This window comes from Anopheles merus, unplaced genomic scaffold (assembly GCF_017562075.2).
Source record: "Anopheles merus strain MAF unplaced genomic scaffold, AmerM5.1 LNR4000542, whole genome shotgun sequence".
NCBI classification, from domain to species: Eukaryota; Metazoa; Arthropoda; class Insecta; order Diptera; family Culicidae; genus Anopheles; species Anopheles merus.
In genome coordinates this window covers 11,594-34,052 of record NW_024428122.1, presented here as the reverse complement: position 1 = coordinate 34,052, position 22,459 = coordinate 11,594, and the positions used below count along the sequence as shown (strand labels likewise).

The 22,459-nt window shown below is 39.9% G+C and overlaps 2 protein-coding genes across 5 annotated transcripts; both read left to right on the top strand.

Annotated features, from left to right (window-relative positions):
• Positions 1-4,393: 4,393 nt before the first annotated feature.
• LOC121602628 lies at positions 4,394-21,139 on the top strand. Its single transcript, XM_041931385.1, has 4 exons — positions 4,394-4,641; positions 4,727-5,907; positions 18,797-19,402; positions 21,068-21,139. The coding sequence occupies exons 2-4, from the start codon at positions 5,074-5,076 to the stop codon at positions 21,137-21,139; spliced, it is 1,512 nt and encodes a 503-aa protein (XP_041787319.1). The 5' UTR covers positions 4,394-4,641; positions 4,727-5,073.
• Positions 8,099-11,490, top strand: LOC121602626. Of its 4 annotated transcripts, XM_041931383.1 has the most exons (3): positions 8,099-8,981; positions 9,067-10,068; positions 10,134-11,490. In XM_041931383.1, the coding sequence occupies exons 2-3, from the start codon at positions 9,414-9,416 to the stop codon at positions 10,151-10,153; spliced, it is 675 nt and encodes a 224-aa protein (XP_041787317.1). In that variant the 5' UTR covers positions 8,099-8,981; positions 9,067-9,413; the 3' UTR covers positions 10,154-11,490. The 4 variants fall into 4 exon arrangements, with proteins under 4 accessions (XP_041787317.1, XP_041787316.1, XP_041787314.1 ...); XM_041931382.1 differs by having other exon boundaries at positions 9,534-11,490; XM_041931380.1 differs by having other exon boundaries at positions 9,236-11,490.
• Positions 21,140-22,459: the final 1,320 nt, after the last annotated feature.

Genomic DNA, 22,459 nt, shown 5'->3' with positions numbered 1-22,459 from the left:
GGAATAATTACTAGACAATTTGAAAACAAAATCGTTAAGCAAATTATGTTTTCAAGTTTAGTGTGCTTGAAAGCGGCCTTCGTTGAACATGTTCCGCAAGATTGTTCGAATATCCTTTGCGATCCACGCTTTACTCAGTATTCGTGCACAGGCCGATCGACAAGAGCAAGTTTTAGATTATCTAACCAATATCACCCACAATCTTCAGATCCAACATGCTGGAGTGTTTAATTGCTGGCTACTACAGTTTTCCAACAAATCTGTACTATCACCTCTGCTGAACGACATCGCACAGCGCCTGAGTAATCAAGATATCAGTCTGTTGCAAGCGGACCATCGGGGTCAGCATGTTCCTACATTCCGAGAGCCCAACTTGGTCATAATACTGTGGGGAAACCAACATCAACCATTTGACAACTTCTACACCAGCCAGTGGATAGTGAACATACCGCCCGAATGTCCTACAATTGTCCTGTATGAACATGATGAAACTGGGACTGATCAGCCAAGAAAAATTGGAGAGTATTTCCAAACGAGATGGTGTTCTACTTCATATTGATCGCAATCAACGAGGACGCCGTGTTCTGCTTTCGTTATCAACCGTTACGCATCACGAGTCACTCCGGCCTCCCCACGCTCGATCAACTGTTCTTCGACCGGCTACAGACGATGCAGTTCAAAAGTTTAGTGGCGGGATACGTTAAGGATTACTACACATCCATTTACTGTGAAAAGCTGCACGGTGAGGACACAATGCTGTTTCTTCTCTTTGCTGAACGCAACAACTAACACTTCATTTGCAACAGCTTCGATGCAACAGCAATGAATCTCTGGCCCAGTGTGTATCGCGGTATATCCGATACATTTGATGCTAAATCGATATTTTATGGTGCAGTACGACAAATTCGCCGTAAGTGGTGTAGCCATGGAACAGTTCGCTATTGCCACACCGAAGGGACCCAAATAGCCAGAATTGCTTAAGCAGCTCATTTTGGCACGCTAAAGATCGCTGCTCTAATTCGCCTTTTGCAGTAGATAAACAGCATCAAAGTTCTGTGTGGTCTTTCAAACAGCGCCTAAGCAGCTTCCTTATGCCACGATTCCAGGGATTATTTTTCTGTGTGTTTTATTTTCAAGCAAGCGTCATCGATGAAATAAACAAAAAGATTTGTTTCGTTTAAACACATATGTATATTTTTAAAACTTTTGTATTGATGAATTACACAAAATTTTACAATTTACTGATAATTCACAATCACTTCACTCAATATTCCTTTTTAATTAACTTATCTAACTTGTACAGCAGCAATGAGATGATTGACGGCGTCTCTCTTTGACACTTTGACAAGATCCACCTTGTACCGATGCCATGCATTAAAAAGCTAAAAGTTCCACAAGTTCGATACACACTCTTAAAAGCCTTCAAGTTCACCATGAACCTACACATAGTGCTAATCAGCCGCAAAGTTCCAAAGAGTACCATGTGCCTGTTAAAAGCTCCATAGTTCCGCAAAGTACCGTCTATCTCTTAATCAGCCACAAAGTACGACATCGGAACGATTTTTCGTTAAAAAGCCTAAATCAGCTATAAAGTACGAGCTGGCTATTGGGGACGCTTGCTTACTGTGTGGGAAATTATGCTCAAACCATTCCAGCAGTCTGCCTGGGGCATGATACTGGGCATCCTTGTAACCTACCAGATAATCCATCAGCTGAAGCCGACACTTTTCTCCAACAATCTGCTAGCTTTGGCACTCTTTGGGTTTGATAAGCGACAGCTAGTCCTTTCCAAAAGCATCGAGAAAATAACCGCTTGTGCATTGATCGTGCTATTTTCCAACTCAAGTGTGCGTACGAGGCAAAGCTTGTATCGTACATCACCGAAGCGCCACGTGTCCCAGACGCTAAGTCAGTTGAAGACTTGCGCGAACGCAACATCACTGTACATTATAGAAGTTTCAATATTACGTTAGTGCATAAACTACACGGTATGGTCAAGTTCTACGGCAAAGATCAATTCGAATTCGATGGAATAACGATTGTGGAAAATCGTGCTGCTCTGATTACGGAAAAACTATTTGCCGATAACATGGACGGCTACGGAACGCAATACACACTACTGAGCGAGAATGTGTACGAGGCTATTCCGTTTTACGTATTTGGCGCCAAGTCCCTGCTGGTAAGGCGCTTTCATAACTTTCAACAGCGCGTCTTCGAAGCCGGTATGCAGCAGCGCTGGCGTCGGGAATATTATAATTGCTTTCTATGGTACATCATTCGAGATCGACTTAAGTACACACATCATTCCGAACGTACATACGATGGATCATCTATTATCATTAGCTACAACCATCTCAAGCCACTGTTGCTGTTTTTCTTCGTTCAATGGACCTTGGAGGTAATGGTTTTTGGGATGAAATATTGGTGGGAATATTTAAACGATCGCAATACATTGATGTCATATAACGTGTGTCGATAAAATTCTTCAATCGTTACTGCAATTTTGTTTTAAATGTTATAAATTAAATCTCGTGAACAGTACAGACATGCTTTTTGGTGTGTTATTCCCCGATCGTCATCATGCCATGATCGTAAGCCTTGTAAATGTACATTTTTGGGTCCATTTTGGCTAAGACTAGAAACCATGTGATTGTAAGCGATGTTATCACAAGTAATCGAGATGCCTCGAGGCAACGGTTTTTTTTTTACAGACTGTGGATTAAGTACGCAGGGATGAAAATGTATTGAAATTATCTAGAACCTAATTGTGCTGTGCTTAAGGCCAAATCAATCTACGAACATATAGTCCAAATCAATATCGCTTACTCGTTTCACTTGATTCTCAAATATATTGTTACTTCTAAGCTTTCTGATGTTAATCACTCATTGCTCTTTCACCGCTTATTCTATGACATCGTCTGTGGAATTATGAAAAGGAATGGAGTGCCGTAAAGTATATAAAACATGCAATTTCCTCGTAGTGGTTTAGGATTTAGCAGCCGCGTAGTAAATTCTCGTGTCCTACTGCCACATAAAAGACCTACCATTGCCCGCTTTTGTATTGTATGGCTTTACTACAGTTTGCTACAGCTTTCAGTTTGAGATAGCTGCATTGAGTTTGAGGCCCTAATCGTAAAAATAACGCACTTTATTCGCACGCATTTTGCAGCACTTTTCCTGCAGATGGGCCAGGAAAGAGCCGATACGAGCACATTCCGATCGCTTGTGTTGATATGTGAGGTCAATCGCAAAAAAAAATAAATAAATAAATAAAAAATAAATAAATAAATGAAAAGCAATACAGAACCGTAAGTGTCAATTTATCTTGCACACCAAAGCTAAAATGTCTTTTTTCCAGCTAATGGCTCAACAAACTATTTGAGAATGTTAAAAAAAGCACTTATCACACTTGTAATGAATTATCACCAATCCCACACGGTTAAGTAAAGAGGTATTGTATAAAAATCGCTCAAAACCATAAGGTGTAATTAATTCGACCGTCACACCACCGATCGATTTTTCATTCTACCGCTGCCAAATGTCACGCTAAGTGGGGGTTCCCATGGCACTATCCTTATCTTTCATTAGCTTATATTCAATATCGCACTTTATCAATGTCCCTCTACTGTATTTTGCTTCATTAAGAATAATAAGCTGATGATCAGTGAAACAATCATACCTGAGAAAGGGTACGCTTAATAAAGTTTTAGTAACCTAGTATCCTTAGTTTAGTGTTCTTTAAAGCAGCATTTGGACATCATGTCCCGTAAAACAGTTGTAATATCCTTTGCGATCCTCGCGTTATTCAGTATTCGCTCACAGGCCGATCGACAAGAGCAAGTAATAGATTATGTAACCAATATCACCCACAATCTTCAGACCCAACATTCTGGAGTGTTTAATTGCTGGCTACTACAGTTTTCCAACAAATCTGTACTATCACCGATGCTGAACGACACCGCACAACGCCTGAGTAATCTACATGTAAGTCTGTTACTAGCGAACCATTGGGGTCAGCATGTTCCTACATTCCGAGAGCCCAACATGGTCATAACCATGGTCAACTGTGGGGAAACCAACAGCAAACATTTGACAACTTCTACATGTTACAGTTCAAACGAAGAGCAAATTAAAGTCAACTTGCTCGTTTGGTGGTTGACTATGAACCAATTTATTACAAAAGAAGGCATAGGCTACTATGGCTAGGAAGCGAAATTCTGCTGAGGCAAAACCACTGTTTGGTAGTCATAGCCTACTACACTACACATTTACACACTTCTACATATTTTAAATTAAAGATCTGTCAGATTTAATCGAACTGAACAGCCAACAATTTAATAGCCAGCTAAATCACGTCAAATAAAAGCATTACCATACCCTTGATGACCGCAACAGCTTTTCTAACTTACGATGCTGTCAGTTTAAATCACAGCATCAAGCTGGCTGCGTACGTACGCAGCCATCGTGGGGTGATGTTCAGTTGAAGGTGCAGTTTAAAAAATATGAAAAGAATTCAATCAGAACAAAGTAGGCTTTTTATAAAATTGATTAAATCGCATCATATCTGTAATTGTAAAAATAGCTTAAAATTAAACTTTATTAGTTTACCAAATCATTTAGCATCAAGGCTTATAAAAAACGGTAAGTATTGGTGTGAATTTGTATTTTGCCGTGGCGTATGATTTATCTTATCAGTGAGAACGATCCTTTTCTTCCAATTACGTAGAGCAATTGAGTCTAGTACGGCTATATTAAGCTTACAGCATTATATAGGTGTCATTACGACAATTCTTGTGGCAAGGTTAAACCATCGTACTGTTCGTAAGTTAATCCTTCTACGCTATATTCCAGTTTATTTCGTTCGTTCCATTTCATTTACTTGATGTCTTAAACAGTTTAATGAATAATTATTGCACGTGATAACACCTCTGGTCACCAATAATTAGACAATCATTATTAAATTGCTACTGAAACCCAACTATAAACGGAATAATTACTAGACAATTTGAAACAAAATCGTTAAGCAAATTATGGTTTCAAGTTTAGTGTGCTTGAAAGCGGCCTTCGTTGAACATGTTCCGCAAGATTGTTCGAATATCCTTTGCGATCCACGCTTTACTCAGTATTCGTGCACAGGCCGATCGACAAGAGCAAATTTTAGATTATCTAACCAATATCACCCACAATCTTCAGATCCAACATGCTGAAGTGTTTAATTGCTGGCTACTACAGTTTTCCAACAAATCTGTACTATCAACGATGCTGAACGACATCGCACAGCGCCTGAATAATCAAGATGTCAGTCTGTTGCAAGCGGACCATCGGGGTCAGCATGTTCCTACATTCCGAGAGCCCAACTTGGTCATAATACTGTGGGGAAACCAACAGCAAACATTTAACAACTTCTACACCAGCCAGTGGATAGTGAACATACCGCCCGAATGTCCTACCATTGTCCTGTTTGAACATGATGAAACTGGGACTGATCAGCCAAGGAAAATTGGAGAGTATTTCCAAACGAGATTGGTGTTCTACTTCATATTGATCGCAATCAACGAGGACGCCGTGTTCTGCTTTCGTTATCAACCGTTACGCATCACGAGTCACTCCGGCCTCCCCACGCTCGATCAACTGTTCTTCGACCGGCTACAGACGATGCAGTTCAAAAGTTTAGTGGCCGGATACGTTAAGGATTACTACACATCCATTTACTGTGAAAAGCTGCACGGTGAGGACACAATGCTGTTTCTTCTCTTTGCTGAAACGCAACAACTAACACTTCATTTGCAACAGCTTCGATGCAACAGCAATGAATCTCTGGCCCAGTGTGTATCGCGGTATAATCCGATACATTTGATGCTAAATCGATATTTTATGGTGCAGTACGACAAATTCGCCGTAAGTGGTGTAGCCATGGAACAGTTCGCTATTGCCACACCGAAGGGACGCTTGCTTACTGTGTGGGAAATTATGCTCAAACCATTCCAGCAGTCTGCCTGGGGCATGATACTGGGCATCCTTGTAACCTATCAGATAATCCATCAACTGAAGCCGACACTTTTCTCCAACAATCTGCTAGCTTTGGCACTCTTTGGGTTTGATAAGCGACAGCTAGTCCTTTCCAAAAGCATCGAGAAAATAACCGCTTGTGCATTGATCGTGCTATTTTTCCAACTCAAGTGTGCGTACGAGGCAAAGCTTGTATCGTACATCACCGAAGCGCCACGTGTCCCAGACGCTAAGTCAGTTGAAGACTTGCGCGAACGCAACATCACTGTACATTATAGAAGTTTCAATATTACGTTAGTGCATAAACTACACGGTATGGTCAAGTTCTACGGCAAAGATCAATTCGAATTCGATGGAATAACGATTGTGGAAAATCGTGCTGCTCTGATTACGGAAAAAACTATTTGCCGATAACATGGACGGCTACGGAACGCAATACACACTACTGAGCGAGAATGTGTACGAGGCTATTCCGTTTTACGTATTTGGCGCCAAGTCCCTGCTGGTAAGGCGCTTTCATAACTTTCAACAGCGCGTCTTCGAAGCCGGTATGCAGCAGCGCTGGCGTCGGGAATATTATAATTGCTTTCTATGGTACATCATTCGAGATCGACTTAAGTACACATATCATTCCGAACGTACATACGATGGATCATCTATTATCATTAGCTACAACCATCTCAAGCCACTGTTGCTGTTTTTCTTCGTTCAATGGACCTTGGAGGTAATGGTTTTTGGGATCGAAATATTGGTGGGAATATTTAAACGATCGCAATACATTGATGTCATATAACGTGTGTCGATAAAATTCTTCAATCGTTACTGCAATTTTGTTTTAAATGTTATAAATTAAATCTCGTGAACAGGACAGACATGCTTTTTGGTGTGTTATTCCCCGATCGTCATCATGCCATGATCGTAAGCCTTGTAAATGTACATTTTTGGGTCCATTTTGGCTAAGACTAGAAACCATGTGATTGTAAGCGATGTTATCACAAGTAATCGAGATGCCTCGAGGCAACGGTTTTTTTTTTACAGACTGTGGATTAAGTACGCAGGGATGAAAATGTATTGAAATTATCTAGAACCTAATTGTGCTGTGCTTAAGGCCAAATCAATCTACGAACATATAGTCCAAATCAATATCGCTTACTCGTTTCACTTGATTCTCAAATATATTGTTACTTCTAAGCTTTCTGATGTTAATCACTCATTGCTCTTTCACCGCTTTATTCTATGACATCGTCTGTGGAATTATGAAAAGGAATGGAGTGCCGTAAAGTATATAAAACATGCAATTTCCTCGTAGTGGTTTAGGATTTAGCAGCCGCGTAGTAAATTCTCGTGTCCTACTGCCACATAAAAGACCTACCATTGCCCGCTTTTGTATTGTATGGCTTTACTACAGTTTGCTACAGCTTTCAGTTTGAGATAGCTGCATTGAGTTTGAGGCCCTAATCGTAAAAATAACGCACTTTATTCGCACGCATTTTGCAGCACTTTTCCTGCAGATGGGCCAGGAAAGAGCCGATACGAGCACATTCCGATCGCTTGTGTTGATATGTGAGGTCAATCGCAAAAAAAAATAAATAAATAAATAAATAAATAAATAAATAAATGAAAAGCAATACAGAACCGTAAGTGTCAAATTTATCTTGCACACCAAAGCTAAAATGTCTTTTTTCCAGCTAATGGCTCAACAAACTATTTGAGAATGTTAAAAAAAGCACTTATCACACTTGTAATGAATTATCACCAATCCCACACGGTTAAGTAAAGAGGTATTGTATAAAAATCGCTCAAAACCATAAGGTGTAATTAATTCGACCGTCACACCACCGATCGATTTTTCATTCTACCGCTGCCAAATGTCACGCTAAGTGGGGGTTCCCATGGCACTATCCTTATCTTTCATTAGCTTATATTCAATATCGCACTTTATCAATGTCCCTCTACTGTATTTTGCTTCATTAAGAATAATAAGCTGATGATCAGTGAAACAATCATACCTGAGAAAGGGTACGCTTAATAAAGTTTTAGTAACCTAGTATCCTTAGTTTAGTGTTCTTTAAAGCAGCATTTGGACATCATGTCCCGTAAAACAGTTGTAATATCCTTTGCGATCCTCGCGTTATTCAGTATTCGCTCACAGGCCGATCGACAAGAGCAAGTAATAGATTATGTAACCAATATCACCCACAATCTTCAGATCCAACATTCTGGAGTATTTAATTGCTGGCTACTACAGTTTTCCAACAAATCTGTACTATCACCGATGCTGAACGACACCGCACAACGCCTGAGTAATCTACATGTAAGTCTGTTACTAGCGAACCATTGGGGTCAGCATGTTCCTACATTCCGAGAGCCCAACATGGTCATAACCATGGTCAACTGTGGGGAAACCAACAGCAAACATTTGACAACTTCTACATGTTACAGTTCAAACGAAGAGCAAATTAAAGTCAACTTGCTCGTTTGGTGGTTGACTATGAACCAATTTATTACAAAAGAAGGCATTGGCTACTATGGCTAGGAAGCGAAATTCTGCTGAGGCAAAACCACTGTTTGGTAGTCATAGCCTACTACACTACACATTTACACACTTCTACATATTTTAAATTAAAGATCTGTCAGATTTAATCGAACTGAACAGCCAACAATTTAATAGCCAGCTAAATCACGTCAAATAAAAAGCATTACCATACCCTTGATGACCGCAACAGCTTTTCTAACTTACGATGCTGTCAGTTTAAATCACAGCATCAAGCTGGCTGCGTACGTACGCAGCCATCGTGGGGTGATGTTCAGTTGAAGGTGCAGTTTAAAAAATATGAAAAGAATTCAATCAGAACAAAGTAGGCTTTTTATAAAATTGATTAAATCGCATCATATCTGTAATTGTAAAAATAGCTTAAAATTAAACTTTATTAGTTTACCAAATCATTTAGCATCAAGGCTTATAAAAAACGGTAAGTATTGGTGTGAATTTGTATTTTGCCGTGGCGTATGATTTATCTTATCAGTGAGAACGATCCTTTTCTTCCAATTACGTAGAGCAATTGAGTCTAGTACGGCTATATTAAGCTTACAGCATTATATAGGTGTCATTACGACAATTCTTGTGGCAAGGTTAAACCATCGTACTGTTCGTAAGTTAATCCTTCTACGCTATATTCCAGTTTATTTCGTTCGTTCCATTTCATTTACTTGATGTCTTAAACAGTTTAATGAATAATTATTGCACGTGATAACACCTCTGGTCACCAATAATTAGACAATCATTATTAAATTGCTACTGAAACCCAACTATAAACGGAATAATTACTAGACAATTTGAAACAAAATCGTTAAGCAAATTATGGTTTCAAGTTTAGTGTGCTTGAAAGCGGCCTTCGTTGAACATGTTCCGCAAGATTGTTCGAATATCCTTTGCGATCCACGCTTTACTCAGTATTCGTGCACAGGCCGATCGACAAGAGCAAAGTTTAGATTATCTAACCAATATCACCCACAATCTTCAGATCCAACATGCTGAAGTGTTTAATTGCTGGCTACTACAGTTTTCCAACAAATCTGTACTATCAACGATGCTGAACGACATCGCACAGCGCCTGAATAATCAAGATGTCAGTCTGTTGCAAGCGGACCATCGGGGTCAGCATGTTCCTACATTCCGAGAGCCCAACTTGGTCATAATACTGTGGGGAAACCAACAGCAAACATTTAACAACTTCTACACCAGCCAGTGGATAGTGAACATACCGCCCGAATGTCCTACCATTGTCCTGTTTGAACATGATGAAACTGGGACTGATCAGCCAAGGAAAATTGGAGAGTATTTCCAAACGAGATTGGTGTTCTACTTCATATTGATCGCAATCAACGAGGACGCCGTGTTCTGCTTTCGTTATCAACCGTTACGCATCACGAGTCACTCCGGCCTCCCCACGCTCGATCAACTGTTCTTCGACCGGCTACAGACGATGCAGTTCAAAAGTTTAGTGGCCGGATACGTTAAGGATTACTACACATCCATTTACTGTGAAAAGCTGCACGGTGAGGACACAATGCTGTTTCTTCTCTTTGCTGAAACGCAACAACTAACACTTCATTTGCAACAGCTTCGATGCAACAGCAATGAATCTCTGGCCCAGTGTGTATCGCGGTATAATCCGATACATTTGATGCTAAATCGATATTTTATGGTGCAGTACGACAAATTCGCCGTAAGTGGTGTAGCCATGGAACAGTTCGCTATTGCCACACCGAAGGGACGCTTGCTTACTGTGTGGGAAATTATGCTCAAACCATTCCAGCAGTCTGCCTGGGGCATGATACTGGGCATCCTTGTAACCTATCAGATAATCCATCAACTGAAGCCGACACTTTTCTCCAACAATCTGCTAGCTTTGGCACTCTTTGGGTTTGATAAGCGACAGCTAGTCCTTTCCAAAAGCATCGAGAAAATAACCGCTTGTGCATTGATCGTGCTATTTTTCCAACTCAAGTGTGCGTACGAGGCAAAGCTTGTATCGTACATCACCGAAGCGCCACGTGTCCCAGACGCTAAGTCAGTTGAAGACTTGCGCGAACGCAACATCACTGTACATTATAGAAGTTTCAATATTACGTTAGTGCATAAACTACACGGTATGGTCAAGTTCTACGGCAAAGATCAATTCGAATTCGATGGAATAACGATTGTGGAAAATCGTGCTGCTCTGATTACGGAAAAACTATTTGCCGATAACATGGACGGCTACGGAACGCAATACACACTACTGAGCGAGAATGTGTACGAGGCTATTCCGTTTTACGTATTTGGCGCCAAGTCCCTGCTGGTAAGGCGCTTTCATAACTTTCAACAGCGCGTCTTCGAAGCCGGTATGCAGCAGCGCTGGCGTCGGGAATATTATAATTGCTTTCTATGGTACATCATTCGAGATCGACTTAAGTACACATATCATTCCGAACGTACATACGATGGATCATCTATTATCATTAGCTACAACCATCTCAAGCCACTGTTGCTGTTTTTCTTCGTTCAATGGACCTTGGAGGTAATGGTTTTTGGGATCGAAATATTGGTGGGAATATTTAAACGATCGCAATACATTGATGTCATATAACGTGTGTCGATAAAATTCTTCAATCGTTACTGCAATTTTGTTTTAAATGTTATAAATTAAATCTCGTGAACAGGACAGACATGCTTTTTGGTGTGTTATTCCCCGATCGTCATCATGCCATGATCGTAAGCCTTGTAAATGTACATTTTTGGGTCCATTTTGGCTAAGACTAGAAACCATGTGATTGTAAGCGATGTTATCACAAGTAATCGAGATGCCTCGAGGCAACGGTTTTTTTTTACAGACTGTGGATTAAGTACGCAGGGATGAAAATGTATTGAAATTATCTAGAACCTAATTGTGCTGTGCTTAAGGCCAAATCAATCTACGAACATATAGTCCAAATCAATATCGCTTACTCGTTTCACTTGATTCTCAAATATATTGTTACTTCTAAGCTTTCTGATGTTAATCACTCATTGCTCTTTCACCGCTTTATTCTATGACATCGTCTGTGGAATTATGAAAAGGAATGGAGTGCCGTAAAGTATATAAACATGCAATTTCTCGTAGTGGTTTAGGATTTAGCAGCCGCGTAGTAAATTCTCGTGTCCTACTGCCACATAAAAGACCTACCATTGCCCGCTTTTGTATTGTATGGCTTTACTACAGTTTGCTACAGCTTTCAGTTTGAGATAGCTGCATTGAGTTTGAGGCCCTAATCGTAAAAATAACGCACTTTATTCGCACGCATTTTGCAGCACTTTTCCTGCAGATGGGCCAGGAAAGAGCCGATACGAGCACATTCCGATCGCTTGTGTTGATATGTGAGGTCAATCGCAAAAAAAATAAATAAATAAATAAAAAAAATAATAAATAAATGAAAAGCAATACAGAACCGTAAGTGTCAAATTTATCTTGCACACCAAAGCTAAAATGTCTTTTTTCCAGCTAATGGCTCAACAAACTATTTGAGAATGTTAAAAAAAGCACTTATCACACTTGTAATGAATTATCACCAATCCCACACGGTTAAGTAAAGAGGTATTGTATAAAAATCGCTCAAAACCATAAGGTGTAATTAATTCGACCGTCACACCACCGATCGATTTTTCATTCTACCGCTGCCAAATGTCACGCTAAGTGGGGGTTCCCATGGCACTATCCTTATCTTTCATTAGCTTATATTTAATATCGCACTTTATCAATACTCTACTGTATTTTGCTTCATTAAGAATAATAAGCTGATGATCAGTGAAACAATCATACCTGAGAAAGGGTACGCTTAATAAAGTTTTAGTAACCTAGTATCCTTAGTTTAGTGTTCTTTAAAGCAGCATTTGGACATCATGTCCCGTAAAACAGTTGTAATATCCTTTGCGATCCTCGCGTTATTCAGTATTCGCTCACAGGCCGATCGACAAGAGCAAGTAATAGATTATGTAACCAATATCACCCACAATCTTCAGACCCAACATTCTGGAGTATTTAATTGCTGGCTACTACAGTTTTCCAACAAATCTGTACTATCACCGATGCTGAACGACACCGCACAGCGCCTGAGTAATCTACATGTAAGTCTGTTACTAGCGAACCATTGGGGTCAGCATGTTCCTACATTCCGAGAGCCCAACATGGTCATAACCATGGTCAACTGTGGGGAAACCAACAGCAAACATTTGACAACTTCTACATGTTACAGTTCAAACGAAGAGCAAATTAAAGTCAACTTGCTCGTTTGGTGGTTGACTATGAACCAATTTATTACAAAAGAAGGCATAGGCTACTATGGCTAGGAAGCGAAATTCTGCAGAGGTAAAACCACTGTTTGGTAGTCATAGCCTACTACACTACACATTTACACACTTCTACATATTTTTAATTAAAGATCTTTCAGATTTAATCGAACTGAACAGCCAACAATTTAATAGCCAGCTAAATCACGTCAAATAAAAAGCATTACCATACACTTGATGACCGCAACAGCTTTTCTAACTTACGATGCTGTCAGTTTAAATCACAGCATCAAGCTGGCTGCGTACGTACGCAGCCATCGTGGGGTGATGTTCAGTTGAAGGTGCAGTTTAAAAAATATTTGAACAGAATTGAATACGAACGAAGTAGGCTTTTTATAAAATTACAGATTCTGGGCCAGTAAAAATCGATAGGTGAGCATTGCGGGAATAATTCATCTTAGCAGTGATCCAATTCTTTTTCATCCAATTATGTAAAGCAATAAAGTCTAGTATGGCTATATGGAGCTCAAAGCACAACGTGAATTCTTGTGGGAAGGTTAAACCATCGTATTGTACTGTTCGTAAGTTAATCCTTCTACGCCATATTCCAGTTTATTTCGTTCGTTCCATTTCATTTTTTGATGTCTTAAACAGTTAATGAATAATATGCACGTGATAAAACCTCTGGTCACCAATAATTAGACAATCATTATTAAATTGCTACTGAAACCCAACTATAAACGGAATAATTACTAGACAATTTGAAACAAAATCGTTAAGCAAATTATGTTTCAAGTTTAGTGTGCTTGAAAGCGGCCTTCGTTGAACATGTTCCGCAAGATTGTTCGAATATCCTTTGCGATCCACGCTTTACTCAGTATTCGTGCACAGGCCGATCGACAAGAGCAAGTTTTAGATTATCTAACCAATATCACCCACAATCTTCAGATCCAACATGCTGGAGTGTTTAATTGCTGGCTACTACAGTTTTCCAACAAATCTGTACTATCACCGATGCTGAACGACACCGCACAGCGCCTGAGTAATCAAGATATCAGTCTGTTGCAAGCGGACCATCGGGGTCAGCATGTTCCTACATTCCGAGAGCCCAACTTGGTCATAATACTGTGGGAAACCAACAGCAAACATTTGACAACTTCTACACCAGTCAGTGGATAGTGAACATACCGCCCGAATGTCCTACCATTGTCCTGTTTGAACATGATGAAACTGGGACTGATCAGCCAAGGAAATTGGAGAGTATTTCCAAACGAGATTGGTGTTCTACTTCATATTGATCGCAATCAACGAGGACGCCGTGTTCTGCTTTCGTTATCAACCGTTACGCATCACGAGTCACTCCGGCCTCCCCACGCTCGATCAACTGTTCTTCGACCGGCTACAGACGATGCAGTTCAAACTTTTAGTGGCCGGATACGTTAAGGATTCTACACATCCATTTACTGTGAAAAGCTGCACGGTGAGGACACAATGCTGTTTCTTCTCTTTGCTGAAACGCAACAACTTACACTTCATTTGCAACAGCTTCGATGCAACAGCAATGAATCTCTGGCCCAGTGTTATCGCGGTATAATCCGATACATTTGATGCTAAATCGATTTTTATGGCGCAAGTACAAAATTCGCCGTAAGTGGGGTAGCCATGGAACAGTTCGCTATTGCCCAACCGAAGGGACGCTTGCTTACTGTGTGGGAAATTATGCTCAAACCATTCCAGCAGTCTGCCTGGGGCATGATACTGGGCATCCTTGTAACCTACCAGATAATCCATCAGCTGAAGCCGACACTTTTCTCCAACAATCTGCTAGCTTTGGCACTCTTGGGTTTGATAAGCGACAGCTAGTCCTTTCCAAAAGCATCGAGAAAATAACCGCTTGTGCATTGATCGTGCTATTTTTCCAACTCAAGTGTGCGTACGAGGCAAAGCTTGTATCGTACATCACCGAAGCGCCACGTGTCCCAGACGCTAAGTCAGTTGAAGACTTGCGCGAACGCAACATCACTGTACATTATAGAAGTTTCAATATTACGTTAGTGCATAAACTACACGGTATGGTCAAGTTCTACGGCAAAGATCAATTCGAATTCGATGGAATAACGATTGTGGAAAATCGTGCTGCTCTGATTACGGAAAAACTATTTGCCGATAACATGGACGGCTACGGAACGCAATACACACTACTGAGCGAGAATGTGTACGAGGCTATTCCGTTTTACGTATTTGGCGCCAAGTCCCTGCTGGTAAGGCGCTTTCATAACTTTCAACAGCGCGTCTTCGAAGCCGGTATGCAGCAGCGCTGGCGTCGGGAATATTATAATTGCTTTCTATGGTACATCATTCGAGATCGACTTAAGTACACACATCATTCCGAACGTACATACGATGGATCATCTATTATCATTAGCTACAACCATCTCAAGCCACTGTTGCTGTTTTTCTTCGTTCAATGGACCTTGGAGGTAATGGTTTTTGGGATCGAAATATTGGTGGGAATATTTAAACGATCGCAATACATTGATGTCATATAACGTGTGTCGATAAAATTCTTCAATCGTTACTGCAATTTTGTTTTAAATGTTATAAATTAAATCTCGTGAACAGGACAGACATGCTTTTTGGTGTGTTATTCCCCGATCGTCATCATGCCATGATCGTAAGCCTTGTAAATGTACATTTTTGGGTCCATTTTGGCTAAGACTAGAAACCATGTGATTGTAAGCGATGTTATCACAAGTAATCGAGATGCCTCGAGGCAACGGTTTTTTTTACAGACTGTGGATTAAGTACGCAGGGATGAAAATGTATTGAAATTATCTAGAACCTAATTGTGCTGTGCTTAAGGCCAAATCAATCTACGAACATATAGTCCAAATCAATATCGCTTACTCGTTTCACTTGATTCTCAAATATATTGTTACTTCTAAGCTTTCTGATGTTAATCACTCATTGCTCTTTCACCGCTTTATTCTATGACATCGTCTGTGGAATTATGAAAAGGAATGGAGTGCCGTAAAGTATATAAAACATGCAATTTCCTCGTTGTGGTTTAGGATTTAGCAGCCGCGTAGTAAATTCTCGTGTCCTACTGCCACATAAAAGACCTACCATTGCCCTCTTTTGTATTGTATGGCTTTACTACAGTTTGCTACAGCTTTCAGTTTGAGATAGCTGCATTGAGTTTGAGGCCCTAATCGTAAAAATAACGCACTTTATTCGCACGCATTTTGCAGCACTTTTCCTGCAGATGGGCCAGGAAAGCGCCGATACGAGCACATTCCGATCGTTTGTGTTGATATGTGAGGTCAATCGCAAAAAAAATAAATAAATAAATAAATAAATAAAAACAATACAGAACCGTAAGTGTCAAATTTATCTTGCACACCAAAGCTAAAATGTCTTTTTTCCAGCTAATGGCTCAACAAACTATTTGAGAATGTTAAAAAAAGCACTTATCACACTTGTAATGAATTATCACCAATCCCACACGGTTAAGTAAAGAGGTATTGTATAAAAATCGCTCAAAACCATAAGGTGTAATTAATTCGACCGTCACACCACCGATCGATTTTTCATTCTACCGCTGCCAAATGTCACGCTAAGTGGGGGTTCCCATGGCACTATCCTTATCTTTCATTAGCTTATATTCAATATCGCACTTTATCAATGTCCCTCTACTGTATTTTGCTTCATTAAGAATAATAAGCTGATGATCAGTGAAACAATCATACCTGAGAAAGGGTACGCTTAATAAAGTTTTAGTAACCTAGTATCCTTAGTTTAGTGTTCTTTAAAGCAGCATTTGGACATCATGTCCCACAAAACAGTTGTAATATCCTTTGCGATCCTCGCGTTATTCAGTATTCGCTCACAGGCCGATCGACAAGAGCTAGTTTTAGATTATGTAACCAATATCACCCACAATCTTCAGACCCAACATTCTGGAGTATTTAATTGCTGGCTACTACAGTTTTCCAACAAATCTGTACTATCACCGATGCTGAACGACACCGCATAGCGCCTGAGTAATCTACATGTAAGTCTGTTACTAGCGAACCATTGGGGTCAGCATGTTCCTACATTCCGAGAGCCCAACATGGTCATAACCATGGTCAACTGTGGGGAAACCAACAGCAAACATTTGACAACTTCTACATGTTACAGTTCAAACGAAGAGCAAATTAAAGTCAACTTGCTCGTTTGGTGGTTGACTATGAACCAATTTATTACAAAAGAAGGCATAGCCTACTATGGAAGCGAAGCGAAATTCTGCAGAGGTAAAACCACTGTTTGGTAGTCATAGCCTACTACACTACACATTTACACACTTCTACATATTTTAAATTAAAGATCTCTCAGTTTTAATCGAACTGAACAGCCAAAAATTTATTATCCAGCCAAATTACGTCAAATAAAAAGCATTACCATACACTTGATGACCGCAACAGCTTTTCTAACTTACGATGCTGTCAGTTTAAATCACAGCATCAAGCTGGCTGCGTACGTACGCAGCCATCGTGGGGTGATGTTCAGTTGAAGGTGCAGTTTAAAAAATATGAAAAGAATTCAATCAGAACAAAGTAGGCTTTTTATAAAATTGATTAAATCGCATCATATCTGTAATTGTAAAAATAACTTAAAATTAAACTTTATTAGTTTACCAAATCATTTAGCATCAGGGCTTATAAAAAACGGTAAGTATTGGTGTGAATTTGTATTTGCCGTGGCGTACGATTTATCTTATCAGTGAGAACGATCCTTTTCTTCCAATTACTTAGAGTAATTGAGTCTAGTACGGCTATATTAAGCTTACAGCATTATATAGGTGTCATTACGACAATTCTTGTGGCAAGGTTAAACCATCGTATTGTACTGTTCGTAAGTTAATCCTTCTACGCCATATTCCAGTTTATTTCGTTCGTTCCATTTCATTTACTTGATGTCTTAAACAGTTTAATGAATAATTATTGCACGTGATAACACCTCTGGTCACCAATAATTAGACAATCATTATTAAATTGCTACTGAAACCCAACTATAAACGGAATAATTACTAGACAATTTGAAACAAAATCGTTAAGCAAATTATGTTTTCAAGTTTAGTGTGCTTGAAAGCGGCCTTCGTTGAACATGTTCCGCAAGATTGTTCGAATATCCTTTGCGATCCACGCTTTACTCAGTATTCGTGCACAGGCCGATCGACAAGAGCAAGTTTTAGATTATCTAACCAATATCACCCACAATCTTCAGATCCAACATGCTGGAGTGTTTAATTGCTGGCTACTACAGTTTTCCAACAAATCTGTACTATCAACGATGCTGAACGACATCGCACAGCGCCTGAATAATCAAGATGTCAGTCTGTTGCAAGCGGACCATCGGGGTCAGCATGTTCCTACATTCCGAGAGCCCAACTTGGTCATAATACTGTGGGGAAACCAACAGCAAACATTTAACAACTTCTACACCAGCCAGTGGATAGTGAACATACCGCCCGAATGTCCTACCATTGTCCTGTTTGAACATGATGAAACTGGGACTGATCAGCCAAGGAAAATGGAGAGTATTTCCAAACGAGATTGGTGTTCTACTTCATATTGATCGCAATCAACGAGGACGCCGTGTTCTGCTTTCGTTATCAACCGTTACGCATCACGAGTCACTCCGGCCTCCCCACGCTCGATCAACTGTTCTTCGACCGGCTACAGACGATGCAGTTCAAAAGTTTAGTGGCCGGATACGTTAAGGATTACTACACATCCATTTACTGTGAAAAGCTGCACGGTGAGGACACAATGCTGTTTCTTCTCTTTGCTGAAACGCAACAACTTACACTTCATTTGCAACAGCTTCGATGCAACAGCAATGAATCTCTGGCCCAGTGTTTATCTCGGTATAATCCGATACATTTGATGCTAAATCGATTTTATATGGCGCAATACAAAAATTATTGTAAGTGGGGTAGCCATGGAACAGTTCGCTATTGCCACACCGAAGGGACGCTTGCTTACTGTGTGGGAAATTATGCTCAAACCATTCCAGCAGTCTGCCTGGGGCATGATACTGGGCATCCTTGTAACCTACCAGATAATCCATCAGCTGAAGCCGACACTTTTCTCCAACAATCTGCTAGCTTTGGCACTCTTTGGGTTTGATAAGCGACAGCTAGTCCTTTCCAAAAGCATCGAGAAAATAACCGCTTGTGCATTGATCGTGCTATTTTTCCAACTCAAGTGTGCGTACGAGGCAAAGCTTGTATCGTACATCACCGAAGCGCCACGTGTCCCAGACGCTAAGTCAGTTGAAGACTTGCGCGAACGCAACATCACTGTACATTATAGAAGTTTCAATATTACGTTAGTGCATAAACTACACGGTATGGTCAAGTTCTACGGCAAAGATCAATTCGAATTCGATGGAATAACGATTGTGGAAAATCGTGCTGCTCTGATTACGAAAAAACTGTTTGCCGATAACATGGACGGCTACGGAACGCAATACACACTACTGAGCGAAAATGTGTACGAGGCTATTCCGTTTTATGTATTTGGCGCCAAGTCCCTGCTGGTAAGGCGCTTTCATAACTTTCAACAGCGCGTCTTCGAAGCCGGTATGCAGCAGCGCTGGCGTCGGAATATTATAATTGCTTTCTATGGTACATCATTCGAGATCGACTTAAGTACACACATCATTCCGAACGTACATACGATGGATCATCTATTATCATTAGCTACAACCATCTCAAGCCACTGTTGCTGTTTTTCTTCGTTCAATGGACCTTGGAGGTAATGGTTTTTGGGATCAAATATTGGTGGGAATATTTAAACGATCGCAATACATTGATGTCATATAACGTGTGTCGATAAAATTCTTCAATCGTTACTGCAATTTTGTTTTAAATGTTATAAATTAAATCTCGTGAACAGGCAGACATGCTTTTTGGTGTGTTATTCCCCGATCGTCATCATGCCATGATCGTAAGCCTTGTAAATGTACATTTTTGGGTCCATTTTGGCTAAGACTAGAAACCATGTGATTGTAAGCGATGTTATCACAAGTAATCGAGATGCCTCGAGGCAACGGTTTTTTTTTACAGACTGTGGATTAAGTACGCAGGGATGAAAATGTATTGAAATTATCTAGAACCTAATTGTGCTGTGCTTAAGGCCAAATCAATCTACGAACATATAGTCCAAATCAATATCGCTTACTCGTTTCACTTGATTCTCAAATATATTGTTACTTCTAAGCTTTCTGATGTTAATCACTCATTGCTCTTTCACCGCTTTATTCTATGACATCGTCTGTGGAATTATGAAAAGGAATGGAGTGCCGTAAAGTATATAAAACATGCAATTTCCTCGTGGTGGTTTAGATTTAGCAGCCGCGTAGTAAATTCTCGTGTCCTACTGCCACATAAAAGACCTACCATTGCCCGCTTTTGTATTGTATGGCTTTACTACAGTTTGCTACAGCTTTCAGTTTGAGATAGCTGCATTGAGTTTGAGGCCCTAATCGTAAAAATAACGCACTTTATTCGCACGCATTTTGCAGCACTTTTCCTGCAGATGGGCCAGGAAAGAGCCGATACGAGCACATTCCGATCGCTTGTGTTGATATGTGAGGTCAATCGCTAACAAAAAAAAAACAATACAGAACCGTAAGTGTCAAATTTATCTTGCAATCCAAAGCTAAAATGTCTTTTTTCCAGCTAATGGCTCAACAAACTATTTGAGAATGTTAAAAAAAGCACTTATCACACTTGTAATGAATTATCACCAATCCCACACGGTTAAGTAAAGAGGTATTGTATAAAAATCGCTCAAAGCCATAAGGTGTAATTAATTCGACCGTCACACCACCGATCGATTTTTCATTCTACCGCTGCCAAATGTCACGCTAAGTGGGGGTTCCCATGGCACTATCCTTATCTTTCATTAGCTTATATTTAATATCGCACTTTATCAATGTCCCTCTACTGTATTTTGCTTCATTAAGAATAATAAGCTGATGATCAGTGAAACAATCATACCTGAGAAAGGGTACGCTTAATAAAGTTTTAGTAACCTAGTATCCTTAGTTTAGTGTTCTTTAAAGCAGCATTTGGACATCATGTCCCGTAAAACAGTTGTAATATCCTTTGCGATCCTCGCGTTATTCAGTATTCGCTCACAGGCCGATCGACAAGAGCAAGTTTTAGATTATGTAACCAATATCACCCACAATCTTCAGACCAACATTCTGGAGTATTTAATTGCTGGCTACTACAGTTTTCCAACAAATCTGTACTATCAACGATGCTGAACGACATCGCACAGCGCCTGAGTAATCTACATGTAAGTCTGTTACTAGCGAACCATTGGGGTCAGCATGTTCCTACATTCCGAGAGCCCAACATGGTCATAACCATGGTCAACTGTGGGGAAACCAACAGCAAACATTTGACAACTTCTACATGTTACAGTTCAAACGAAGAGCAAATTAAAGTAAACTTGCTCGTTTGGTGGTTGACTATGAACCAATTTATTACAAAAGAAGGCATAGGCTACTATGGAGGAAGCGAAATTCTGCAGAGGTAAAACCACTGTTTGGTAGTCATAGCCTACTACACTACACATTTACACACTTCTACATATTTAAATTAAAGATCTCTCAGTTTAATCGAACTGAACAGCCAAAATTTAATATCCAGCCAAATCACGTCAAATAAAAAGCATTACCATACACTTGATGACCGCAACAGCTTTTCTAACTTACGATGCTGTCAGTTTAAATCACAGCATCAAGCTGGCTGCGTACGTACGCAGCCATCGTGGGGTGATGTTCAGTTGAAGGTGCAGTTTAAAAAATATGAAAAGAATTCAATCAGAACAAAGTAGGCTTTTTATAAAATTGATTAAATCGCATCATATCTGTAATTGTAAAAATAACTTAAAATTAAACTTTATTAGTTTACCAAATCATTTAGCATCAGGGCTTATAAAAAACGGTAAGTATTGGTGTGAATTTGTATTTTGCCGTGGCGTACGATTTATCTTATCAGTGAGAACGATCCTTTTCTTCCAATTACGTAGAGTAATTGAGTCTAGTACGGCTATATTAAGCTTACAGCATTATATAGGTGTCATTACGACAATTCTTGTGGCAAGGTTAAACCATCGTATTGTACTGTTCGTAAGTTAATCCTTCTACGCCATATTCCAGTTTATTTCGTTCGTTCCATTTCATTTATTTGATGTCTTAAACAGTTTAATGAATAATTATTGCACGTGATAACACCTCTGGTCACCAATAATTAGACAATCATTATTAAATTGCTACTGAAACCCAACTATAAACGGAATAATTACTAGACAATTTGAAACAAAATCGTTAAGCAAATTATGTTTTCAAGTTTAGTGTGCTTGAAAGCGGCCTTCGTTGAACATGTTCCGCAAGATTGTTCGAATATCCTTTGCGATCCACGCTTTACTCAGTATTCGTGCACAGGCCGATCGACAAGAGCTAGTTTTAGATTATCTAACCAATATCACTCCACAATCTTCAGATCCAACATGCTGGAGTGTTTAATTGCTGGCTACTACAGTTTTTCCAACAAATCTGTACTATCAACGATGCTGAACG

Bases quoted from the DNA above. Each gene is read 5' to 3' on its own strand.
- LOC121602626 (XM_041931380.1), top strand. From the start codon at position 9,414: ATGTTCCGCAAGATTGTTCGAATATCCTTTGCGATCCACGCTTTACTC.
- LOC121602628 (XM_041931385.1), top strand. From the start codon at position 5,074: ATGTTCCGCAAGATTGTTCGAATATCCTTTGCGATCCACGCTTTACTC. The intron at 5,908-18,796 runs GTAGCCATGGAA...ATTGTAAGTGGG, and splicing joins ACAAATTCGCCGTAAGTGGT to GTAGCCATGGAACAGTTCGC. The intron at 19,403-21,067 runs GTAAGGCGCTTT...CACAATCTTCAG, and splicing joins TTGGCGCCAAGTCCCTGCTG to ACCAACATTCTGGAGTATTT.